Source organism: Rana temporaria, chromosome 3 (assembly GCF_905171775.1).
Source record: "Rana temporaria chromosome 3, aRanTem1.1, whole genome shotgun sequence".
Lineage (NCBI taxonomy): Eukaryota > Metazoa > Chordata > Amphibia > Anura > Ranidae > Rana > Rana temporaria.
This window is the reverse complement of record NC_053491.1, coordinates 178,934,935-178,947,271: the sequence shown is the minus strand read 5'-3', so window position 1 is coordinate 178,947,271 and position 12,337 is coordinate 178,934,935. Positions and strand designations below refer to the sequence as shown.

Sequence of the window (12,337 nt, the reverse complement as noted above, 5' to 3'; positions counted from 1 at the left end):
TGGAAAGAAGACACCCCAAGCTATTTGCTGAGAGGCATGTTGAGTCCATGGAATATTTAATTTTTTTGCCCCAAGTGATTGAATATTGACCAAAAAAATAAATAAAAAATAAATTACAAAACGTTGTCACTAAATGATATATTTCTCACACATGCCATGGTTATATGTGGTATTGCACCCCAAAATGCATTCTGCTGCTTCTCCTGAGTACGGGGATACCACATGTGTGGGACTTTTTGGGAGCTTAGCCGCGTACGGGACCCCGAAAACCAATCACCACCTTCAAGATTTCTAAGGACATAAATTTTTGATTTCACTCACACAAATCTTGAAGGCGGTGATTGGTTTTTGGGGTCCCGTACTTGGCTAGGCTCCCAAAAAGTCCCACACATATGGTATCTCCGTACTCAGGAGAAGCAACAGAATGTATTTTGGGGTGCAATTCCACATAACCATGGCATGTGTGAGAAATGTATCATTTAGTGACAACGTTTTGTAATTTTTTTTTGGTCAATATTCAATCACTTGGGGCAAAAAAATTAAATATTCCATGGACTTAACATGCCTCTCAGCAAATAGCTTGGGGTGTCTTCTTTCCAAAATGGGGTAATTTGGGGGGTTTGTGTGCCATCTTGGCATTTTATGGCCTTCAAAACTATGATAGGTAGTGAGGAGTAAAATCAAAAATGTATGCCCTTAGAAATCTTGAAGGTGGTGATTGGTTTTCGGGGCCCCGTACGCGGCTAGGCTCCCAAAAAGTCCCACACATGTGGTATCCCCGTACTCAGGAAAAGCAGCAGAATGTATTTTGGGGTGCAATTCCACATATAACCATGGCATGTGTGAGCAATATATCATTTAGTGACAACTTTGTGCAAAAAAAAAATCAGTTTATCATATTCCCGCAACTTGTGTCAAAATATAAAATATTCCATGGACTCGACATCCCTCTCAGAAAATAGCTTGGGGTGTCTACTTTCCAAAATGGGGTCATTTGGGGGGTTTTTGTGCTATTTTGGCATTTTATGGCCTTCGAAACTGTGATAGGTAGTGAGGAGTGAAATCAAAAATTTACACCCTTAGAAAGCCTGAAGGCGGTGATTGGTTTTTGGGGTCCCGTACGCGGCTAGGCTCCCAAAAAGTCTCACACATGAGGTAGCCCCGTACTCAGGAGAAGCAGCGGAATGTATTTTGGGGTGTAATTCCACATATGGGGGGGAGTATGCTTTGCGCGTGGGTGTAAGCGTTACTGGCACTAACTAGCTACCTAGCGGCACCAGCGACACTAATACAGCGATCAGAAAAATGATCGCTTAGTGATGCTGGCAATAGGGGGGTGAAAGGGTTAACTCTAGGGGCAATCAGGGGTTAAAACCTTTATTAGAAAATGTATGGGGGTACCTAACGCTATAAAAACCTAGCGGGCGAACCTCAAAAAATAACTAGCTACCTAGCGGCACTAATACAGCGATCAGAAAAACGATCGCTTAGTGACGCTGGTAATAGGGGGTAAAAGGGTTAACTCTAGGGGCAATCAGGGGTTAAAACCTTTATTAGAAAATGTATGGGGGTACCTAACGCTATAAAAACCTGGCGGGCGAACCTCAAAAAATAACTAGCTACCTAGCGGCACCAGCGACACTAATACAGCGATCAGAAAAACGATCACTTAGTGACGCTGGCAAAAGGGGGGTGAAAGGGTTAACTAGGGGGTGATCAAGGGGTTAAAAGTGTTAGGTCCAGTGTAGCTCCCCCCCCCCCCCCCCCCGAATAAAGGTTTTAACCCCTTGATCACCCCCTAGTTAACCCTTTCACCCCCCTTTTGCCAGCGTCACTAAGCGATCGTTTTTCTGATCGTTGTATTAGTGTCGCTCGTGCCACTAGGTAGCTAGTTTTTTTTTGAGGTTCGCCGCCATGTTTTTATAGCGTTAGGTACCCCCATAAATTTTCTAACGCTATAAAAACATGGCGGCGAACCTAAAAAAAAACTAGCTACCTAGTGGCACGAGCGACACTAATACAGCGATCAGAAAAACGATTGCTTAGTGACGCTGGCAAAAGAGGGGTGAAAGGGTTAACTAGGGGGTGATCAAGGGGTTAAAACCTTTATTGGGGGGGTAGGGGGCTATCCTGGACCTAACACTAACTGCCTGACACTAACTGCCTGTCACACTGACACTAAATGCAGTGATCAGTAAATGATCACTGCTATTTAGTGACAGTGTGACAGGGGGGGGTGATCGGGGGGTGACCGGGGGGGATTGTATGCCTATGTGTCTGTGTGTCAGTGTAGTGCTTGTGTACTCACTGTGTGATGTCTCCGCTCCTCCGCCGGACGAATATACCAGCGGGAGGAGCGGTGACATCACTTCGTCCTCTGCCTGTGTTTACAATGCAGGCAGAGGAGGGCGGGGGAGGAAGCGCATTGGCTGGGGAGCGATCCGCAGGGGGCGGACAAAAACAAACCGCCGCCCCCTCATCCCGGATCGCTCCTGAAGATTACCGACCCGCGGCATGTACCGGGGGGGGGGGGGGTCCCGATCTGACCCCCCATCCCCCGTCAAGCAGGGCACGTACAGGTACGTTGATATGCCTGTCCGTGCCATTCTGCTGACGTAAATGTACATGAGCGGGTCGGGAACTGGTTAAAAAAAGTCAGCAACTACAGTAATTATAGCTGCTGACTTATTTTCTTCAAAGTGGAACAAAGACCTGCTTTAAACCCAATAGAAAACATTTCATATATTGCAACTTACCGATTCTTAGATGTAATTAGTTTTATTTTTTTGTCTTTCCTTCTTCTAATCCAGCCAGCAAGTCTGTTTTTCACAGCACAAACTCTCCAGCCATTTCAATTTACATGGATGAGACAAACCATTTAACGTGGTTGTAAAGGGTGACGTTTTTTTACCTTCATGCACTCTTTACATGAAAGTGAAAAACCTTCAGTGTGCAACCACCCAAACAAAGCCAGGGTACAGACCGGTCTGTATAGTACAGTCTGTACCCTGCCGACATATTGTACATTATATACAGACCAGTGTATACAATGTACAGCACGGTGTTGGGGTACAAACTGGTGTGTATAGAATGTACAGCATGGTGCAACAGAGCCAAGCTCGGCCATGTGTGAACACTAAGCACCAGAACTACTACCGGAGGAGGGACACCCATGTTGATCTGATGTCTGTGCAGACTATCATATTGTAGATGGACACAGGAGGGGGGGGGGCAGAGTGACCAGAGAGGGGGGGTTATGTGCTGGGGGCACTTTGGAAGAAGAAAGGACCCATGCTAGAAGTGGAGCTCCCCCACAAGAGCATAAGCACCTTCCCACCTCCTTGCAAGCACAAAAGGAGAGGGGTGTGTGTACACTGAGAAAGGGGGGTCTGAACTGAGGGTTTATACTTGGAGAGGGTGGCCTGGACTGAGGAATGTGGTCTATACTCAGTGGAGAGGGGGGTCCGTACTAAGGGAGGAGGTCAATACTTTGTGGAGAGGGGGGTTTATACTTCGTGGAGGAGGGGGGTCTATAGTGAGGGACAGGGTCTATACTTAGTGGAGAGGAAGTCTGTACTTAGTGGAGAGGGGATTTGTAATGAGGGAGGGGTCCTATACTAAGTAGGGGGGGGGGGGGTCTGGACTGAGGGAGGCAGGACTGTACTGAGGTGGGACTATACTTGGTGGAGGGCGGGGGGAAATGTTTTACAGCACCAGAGGCAACACCAACCCTAGTGATGCCCCCCCCAATTCTTTGACAAACCCAAACCAGCGATGTGCATGAGAGCAGAGTCTCTCCTGGGTCTCTCTCTCCTCATTGGCTGAGACACACCAAATTGGCTCCCATTGCTGTCAATCACAGCCAGTGAGGGGGGGCAGGACAGAGGTGGCTCGGGAGAGAGCACACACACACACACACACACACACGAGTGCCCCCAGAGCAAGCAGCTTGTCATTGGGGCACTTGGCAAGGAGGAGGGGCCAGAAGCGCCGACGGGGGACCCAAGTAAAAGGAGGATCAGGGCACAGAGCAGTTAAGTATGATGCGTTTTTTGTTTTCTTAAAATAATAATAATAAATAAAATAAAAAAATCAAACCTTTAGAACCACTTTCTGGCAGGAGGAGTGATTAAAATGATCAGCTTTTATTATTCATGCATAACCTTTATTCTAAAAGGAAAAACACTGTTTGCTGTAACTACTTATGAAGTGTGAGCTGGAGTTGGTTTTGGTTCTAAATCTGCTAATTTATCCAATACTCCCCTCCCCCTAGAATACTACCGTCTGCTGTGCCTCCTGTTCTCATTCCTCCAGTGTTGACACCAATAGAGAAGGTGTGTTACTGGCCAGATCACCAGGTGAAAAAAGAAAAGAAAACTGATGAAGCCACCACATCTAATGATTGGTAAGCTGCAATATATAATATTTTTGGTTTTGGATTCAACACAGATTTAACCTCTTATCTTGAGAGGCTTTAATATAAAATGGATCACTTTTACAGGGCTCCAAAGTTCCGCCCTACCTCCAACCCTGCCTGCGATGGTTCCCGGGCTGTCCCATTTCTCCAGGACAGCAGAAAACAGCAGTATCCAAGAGAACAGGATCCCCCATCTTGACTAATTAATCCAGAACCGTCATGTACTATGTCACTTGCGGGTCTACAGCGGTCATTCCCTAGCTGCTGTAGAAGAGCATGAAGCTAATCAAAGCACAATGTGTGCCCAATTGGCCACAGTCAAGGGCAGGAGAGACATTGGAGGTCCAATAAAGCCCTTATGTCTCCATAAGGAGGACCTGTCACTTGCCTGTGCTATTGCATAAGGGGCTTGTTAGTAGCATAGCAACAAAGCAAAAGAAAAATAAATAATGTAAGAAATAAAAAGTTGTTATCTTTGTTTTATTTTTTTAAAAGCAACCCTGTACATGCCCCAAAGAAAATGCACAGCATAGGGCGTGCACGTGTATGCAAGCACATATTGTGCCACACATTTAAGGGATCACTTTGAACACTGGAGTGAGAACGTTTTTTAGCCCATAATTCATTGTTTACTCTGAACTAATAACCTGTAAATGCTTTTAAAAGCATGACCCAACAGCATGTGTACCATCGTTTTTCACGATTTCACCGACGCATGCAATTTATGGCTTTGGTATCCATTTTTCTTAACACAACCCTATCTTATATTTTAGCAAAAAAAAAAACATTTTTTATTTTCTGGTGTTTGTTTGAACCAAAATTGAATTTAGGGTATTTCCTGAAAATACATGATCGGTAAACAGTTGTGCATACATCGTGCGACATAGAAAATTTAACTGCCATAATTGTATTCTTATAGGGGCCTAGGCTTTCAAAAAATATATAAATTGTTTGGGGGTTTAGGGAACTTTCTAGCAAAAAAATAAATACATTTTAACATAAAATAAAATAAATTGCCCCAGTAGACAAGTGGTTAAAGTTAACCTGACGAGGCTTAAACATTGACAAAAAGGTAACAATAACGCTAATGAACAGGTGAATACCTGTGTTAAGTCAGTTGAAACCTGCTTCATTGTAATGGCTCATGTGAGCCCAAGTTCACACTGTGCTGCAGGAATGAAGCCGTGCGAGTTCAGCTGAACTCGCACGATATTACTCCCGCTTGTCAGTCCTGATTTCAGCCACGATTTCGAAGACATCTGTGTGGGTTTCTGCACAGATGTCAATGTAAAGATCGCAGCCCGAAAATTGCAAGGAGTAGTACAGAAAGACTTTTTGAAATCAGTGCAGCGCCGCAGATGCGGCGTCGCACTGATTAGGACGGTGCCATTGCCGGCAAATGCTGCCGATTTGACATGTCAAATCGTACCAATGTGAACCAGGGCTTAATGCGTGTTCTATTCCAAACACTGTTTGCCATTTAAATGCAAGGGTCTCTGATTTCACTTGTACCACATTGTAATGCAACTGTAATGTCTGCCTTCTTTTTATTAAGCGCTGCGCAAATTGTTGGCGCTACATAAATCCTGTATAATAAGGGGTCAAATGGTAAAAGGCAGCATTTGCCATAAAAAGGCTGTGCTTTACCTGCAGTCTAAATGCACTTTAATAGGACATGCTGTGTGAAAAGACATGCATGCGAAGCAGGCAAAATGCTGCCTCTAAAACTGCCATGTGTACTGCTCGATTAAAAAGTCAAGTCAATGGGATTCTGCCGACCTGCGTTTGATTCTCATTCTCATTCCTCCAGTGTTGACACCAATACAGAAGGTGTGTTACTGGCCAGATCACCAGGTGAAAACAGAGGTGAAAAAAGAAAAGAAAAGTGATGAAGCCACCACATCTAATGATTGGTAAGCTGCAATATATAATATTTTTGGTTTTGGATTTAACACAGCTTTAACCTCTTGTCTGGAGAGGCTTGAATATAAAATAGATCACTTTTACAGGGCTCCAAAATTGCGCCCTACCTCCAACCCTGCCTGCGATGGTTCCCGGGCTGTCCCATTTCTCCAGAACAGCAGAAAACAGCAGTATCCAAGAGAACAGGATCCCCCATCTTGACTAATTAATCCAGAACCGTCATGTCACTTGTGGGTATACAGCGGTTATTCCCTGGCTGCTGTAGCAGAGCATGAAGCTAATCAAGCACAATCTGTGCCCAATTGGCCACAGTCAAGGGCAGGAGAGACATTGGAGGTCCAATAAATCCCTTATGTCTCCATAAAGAGAACCTGTCACTTGCCTGTGCTTTTTTTCTCTAAATCATACTTACCTAGGTGGATGCAGCATTGGTCCCCCACCTGGCTCTAAGACGTAAAACTGAACGATCAAACACCGCTGAACGCTCAGTTCTAGATGAGCAGAGAGTTGCTGACTGTCAGTCACTGGCCCTCTACTCTGCTCCTCCAGCACTCACTGGAGCACCTAGCTGTGGAGGGGCAGGAGCGGCTGGCTCAGGCTCTCAGCAACTCGCAGAAAGGTCAAGTGCCGGTCTAGGCTTCTGGGTGGATCCTGACCACATGATTGCGATCTGGACCGACTCTGTGACGTCAGCTAAGAGCAGGCTTCAGCCCGCTGTCAGCTTAAAACAGGACACAGGAGTGCAGAACGAACTGCACTCCTGTGATTCACAAGAGAAGCACAGCCAAGCTTTGGCTTTACTTCTTCTCAAGTCCTTATCCTCCTAGTGGTACACTCTGCTTCCCATCATTGAATTGCCAATAACAAAACCTCAGTGGGTAGTGGGGGTTTCGGCATTTAAAAGTATACAGATGGGAGTCCTATCTTGTCATAGTTTGAAGCAGAGCCCTGTAAAGCCTGGGCCTATAATCTCAATTCACAAAAATGGGCACATCTTTTTAATATGATGCGAATATTCAAATCAGGAACATAAATGATGCTAGGTGTGTACTTCCTTACTTCCCATATGAATAGGGGCATTCATCAGTCAACAGATATATTCTCTCAAAAATTCCTATTTTTAAATCACCACCTAATTTCAGGCCGGCCATATAAAAGAATTTCTATTTTTATTATTATATATTTATTGGTTTTCTTCTCACGGTATACAGAAGGATAGAGGCAGGACAAATATCAAGTCAAATTACAATTCTTTAAAAAAATAAAATAAAAAAAAAAAGGAAAATATATACATTAATCCTGACCCTTTCCCCTTCCTATCTTAAAGTGGAGTTCCACCCATTTTTTTATGTTTGTCTGTGCTGCATGCTCTAATCTCATAGTGTTCAGAATGGACAATTTTTATTTAATTTGTTGCTTGTAAATACCTTTATTTTGTAGTGCTTCATTACTTCCTCCTCCTTATTTGCCTAGGCTATTTGCAAGGGTTTCTGGGATAGGCATCATGTTTCCCAGTAGTCCTTGCAAACCTGACTGAAACCTATTACATTGCTTGTGCACTGAGCATGTGCGAGATATGCAAAGCTGAAATCCAGGAAGTCATACAGTCTGGCTTCATGATGCCCACACTTAAGATGGCCATGGTCTATTTCTAGATTATAAACTATCTAAATGCTGTAACAACCTAACAAAACGGACCTTAGTTTACAGACTAACTTTACTAGAATACATTAAGCTTGTGTATTACAGGGGTATTTATATTTAAAAAGTGAAATTGTGGGTGGAACTCCCCTTTAATACCTCTTACATCTTCTGGTCAGTCTCTTTTCATGAAATCTATTCAGATACATTACTTATTATTTCCTCATTGGCCTATACTGAGACCAACAGGCTATTAATTATGTGACTGTCCATCTTTACACTCTAACCCCTCTTTTCCCCTTTTCCTTCACCTTCTCTCTCTCACAGAGAGACATGTGAAGAACCTCCACCCCCCCCCCCCCAAAAAAAAATAATAAAAAAAATCGAATCTCTCTCCCTTTTCTTATTTCTCTCTTCCCCTTTAAATTATAAATCTGGAAGAGGCAGAGGTTTGTACTTCACATTATGCAAGCAACATCTCTTTTTCTTTCCCTTTCTTTACTCCTCATTATTCTATCTCGTCCAAAATTCTCGTCCGAATTTCTAAATAAGTTCCAACTCTTCCATGTTTCTTCATATTGATTCCTCTTACCCATGGCGGAGAGGACCAGGTCCTCCATAGCTTCTATATCTCTCACTCGATTTATCCAATCTAGAATCGATGGAGGCCTGGTATCTCTCCAGAGAAAGGGAATCCCTGCTTTAGCTGTATTAATCATATGACACAGTACTGATCTCCTATACATCTGAACCGGGATCTGAGAGCAGTGGAGTAAAAAGAATGCGGGGTCATCAGGTAATTGTAAATCTGAAAATTGTTATGCAATTCTTGAAATTGTCGCCCAATAGTAGCTCATCTTTTTACAGGACCAGAATATGTGGAGCAAAGTCCCGCATTCTTCTCCACATCTCCAACATCTATCCAAGTTTTCTGTAGAGAATTTTTTAAGTCGTACTGGGGTATAGTACCATTGCGTCAAGATCTTATAATTTAATTCCTGAGTCCGTGTGCAGACTGAGGAGTTTAGGGTTAGGTAGATAATCTGTTTACGTTGAAGTGGGGTAAAGGTCCTATCTAGGTCCTTCTCCCATTTATTGATACCTGGTGTCTCAAAATCATCTGAAGGTTTGTTTAGTAGACCATACATTGAAGAGATCCCTCGAGCGAATGGCTCTTTATCATTACAGTAGGACTCAAAAATAGTTAACTGACGCTGAAAATTTACCACCAGGTCCTAAAGATCTCATAAAATGACTTATTTGGAGGGCCTGCCAGATGTTAATTTTGAAGGGTCCTCCTACTTGCGTCAGTGTTTTAATAGTTGGCCATATTTCTGATTTAATAAAATGTGAAGCCTGATATATTCCCTTCTCTTTAAGGGTCCTGAAGGCCCCTACCTCAATACCTGGACTAAAACTTGGATTTCCCAAACTTTGGGAAAATTACTGTATTTATTGGCATATAACACTCACTAAACTGTGCCTGCATGTTATACGCAGGGGGCTGTGGAAAGTTTTTTTCCTGAAACTTCCCTCTTAAAGTTAGGGTGCGTGTTATACGCCTGTGCATGTTATACGCCGATAAATACGGTATTTCTTTCCTGCAACCATGGGTTGCGGATAAGAAGTTTGCTCTTCCCCAAACAGTGTTGATGGGGGAATCCCTCCTGCCGGGCCTTTGTCTTCTTCCGGTGGGGGGAGCCGCCCCCATCAGGAGAAGACAGCGATTATCAAAAGGTAAAACTCGGCATGCTAGCTGTACCCAAGCTGTTCCTTCTGAACCAGCTGAGATTCCAACCCTGTATGGCCGGCCTTAAAGCGGGAGTTCACCCATTTATTTATTTTTTGACCTTTTCCCCTTAGATTCCTGCTCGGTTTCTCAAGGGAATCGGCTAGTTGTTTTAAAATATGAGCAGTACTTACCCGTTTTCGAGATGCATCTTCTCCGTCGCTTCCGGGTATGGGTCTTCGGGAGCGGGCGTTCCTTCTTGATTGACAGTCTTCCGAGAGGCTTCCGATGGTCGCATCCATCGCGTCACTAGTAGCCGAAAGAAGCCGAACGTCGGTGCGGCTCTATACTGCGCCTGCGCAAACCGACGTTCGGCTTCTTTCGGAAAATCGTGACGCGATGGATGCGACCGTCGGAAGCCTCTCGGAAGACTGTCAATCAAAATAGGAACGCCCAGTCCCGCAGCCCATACCCGGAAGCGACGGAGAGGATGCATCTCGTAAACCGTAAGTACTGCTCATATTTTAAAACTAGCCGATTCCCCTAGACAAAACGAGAATCAATCTAAGGGGAAAAAGTATATTGTAGGGGTGAACCTCCGCTTTAATTAGCTCCTTTTCCTGCTTCCATTAACAGACAGATATTGAAACCGACAGGTAATCGCCAACCTGAAACTAGTGTTTTTTTTTTTTTAAGGAGTGATAAGCTGATAATGATGCCGATTTGTCTTTCACATTGATTTTATTTATAAACCTTCTAAAAGAATGCCAACAGTTTTAGAATAATTCTTAAAAGTAATAACACTACTTAAGCCCCATTCACATATGAGCATTTCTCAGCTTGTATCCCTATGCCTGACTACACTCAACATGCTTTCATTTGGGTGAAACTTTCATTTTAGGAGGTGTCAAATATAAATCTCAGTCCATGTAATAACATCATGCACTTGAACTTTATTACAAACTTCAACTTTTTTTCAAATATGCTCATTATTGAATCTTTTGAATTGTCTGTTTACACTTGTTTGCTCAGTCGCCCAACACTCAAAGTACATGAGCTATTTTTGGGCTTATTTAAGCATTTTTGTCCCTGAAGACTTCAATGGGTGTGCCTGTAAACATATGACACACACGTTTATGTATTTTTATTTATTTTTTGCCTAACAACTGCTCACCTTCCCTTGCCTAGCCCGGGAAACAAAATGCCTTTATACACATGTCAGAACGCAACAGCACGGCAGGGGAGATCACTGTACCAACATTGCATAGATATTACAGCACCTGCTCCTGAGCTGTCAGTTTTGTTTCCTTTAAGCCCTGCAGGGTTGAATGAAAAAAAAAAAAAAAAAAACCCACACACACACACTAGTAGCGTGTACTAGGCTTTAGGCCACATCAGTGTTATTTTGAGGCAACTTACAGCTACTAGTTACCATTCAAAGATTACATTTAAAATGTTCGTCTTTTTTTTTAAGTTTTAAAGCACAGATATCAAAAGGAAAACACAAACATGGTTATAATGGAAATCCAATCAAAATGTTCACAAAATTAAAAGTTCAATTTAATCGCATAAGTAGTTTTCAGAAATAGGAGTACATATTAGAACAAAATAAAAAAATGTTATAATGTATTTTTTTTTTTAATATAGAAATCAATTACAGGTTAACAGAATTCACTTTAAAATATTCATGGATTTAAAAGCCTGCATTCCACTTTGTTGGAAGTCCCCCGACCCACCGACCGTGGCAATGTGGCTACGTAAAGTGGACGACATTGGAAGATTAGAAGACCTGACCCTATCAAACCAGGACAGACAGGAATCCTACAAAAATACATGGCAACTGTGGAACGTACACAAATACTCAGACGAGGGACAGTCCCTCAGAGGCCCACCGCCCTAGGGCAGAAAGCGGCTAACAGCAATCCCAACCTGAGTGGAGCAGAGGACGAGGACCCAAACCCAATATAGATGAATCTGCAAGACAAATGGGCCCGGAGTTGCGGGTGTCCATGCCTGCGGGCCCCCCCCCCCCCTTTTTCTTCTCTCTTTTTCTACTCTTATTCCCATGCTTCTCTCGGGCACTGGTGCTGTCCACCAACCCCCTTTCTACCTCTAACTACTATTTCTCAGAAAACAGGAAAATATGGGCGTATCGGCGGGTCATGTTTATAGGACCTAGAGGAATATGTCTGTATAACTGATATGCACTTAACTTGCAAGTTTATGTTCACCTCTGTATGTTGCACCTTTGATGTGATCTGTGCGAGATCGCCCGTTGTATTGTATAAATAAAGAATTTTGAAAAAAAATAAAAATATTCATGGATTTAAAAAAAAACAAAAAAAAACACTTACAGATTTGGTGGCTTCCAGCTGTAAACCATTTCTCATAAGATTGGACTCATAGGCTTGTCGCTTTTTCTGAAATAAAAGGAAAGAGTTGGTAAATAGTGTAATTGAAGAGTACGGTAGTTGAATATACAAAGACATTTGCTATTTTTTCCTCCATTTCTTTGTAATGAAAGACAGGAGCAGCAAGACACATTCACTAAATAAATAATAATAAAAAAAAAAAAAAACACTAGTGGGGGATTTCTGGAATATTTGTGATCGACCAGTGTATTCTGG

The 12,337-nt window shown here is 43.0% G+C and overlaps 1 protein-coding gene across 3 annotated transcripts in view; it reads right to left on the bottom strand.

Annotated features, from left to right (window-relative positions):
• The window catches only part of ANO6 (anoctamin 6), a 154,883-nt gene that overhangs the window by 47,167 nt on the left and 95,379 nt on the right, over positions 1-12,337 (bottom strand). For all 3 annotated transcript variants that reach the window (XM_040343896.1, XM_040343894.1, XM_040343897.1), the window contains exon 4: positions 12,065-12,130. In XM_040343896.1, coding sequence (XP_040199830.1) covers positions 12,065-12,130 — 66 coding nt within the window. The remainder of the gene's footprint in view (positions 1-12,064; positions 12,131-12,337) is intronic.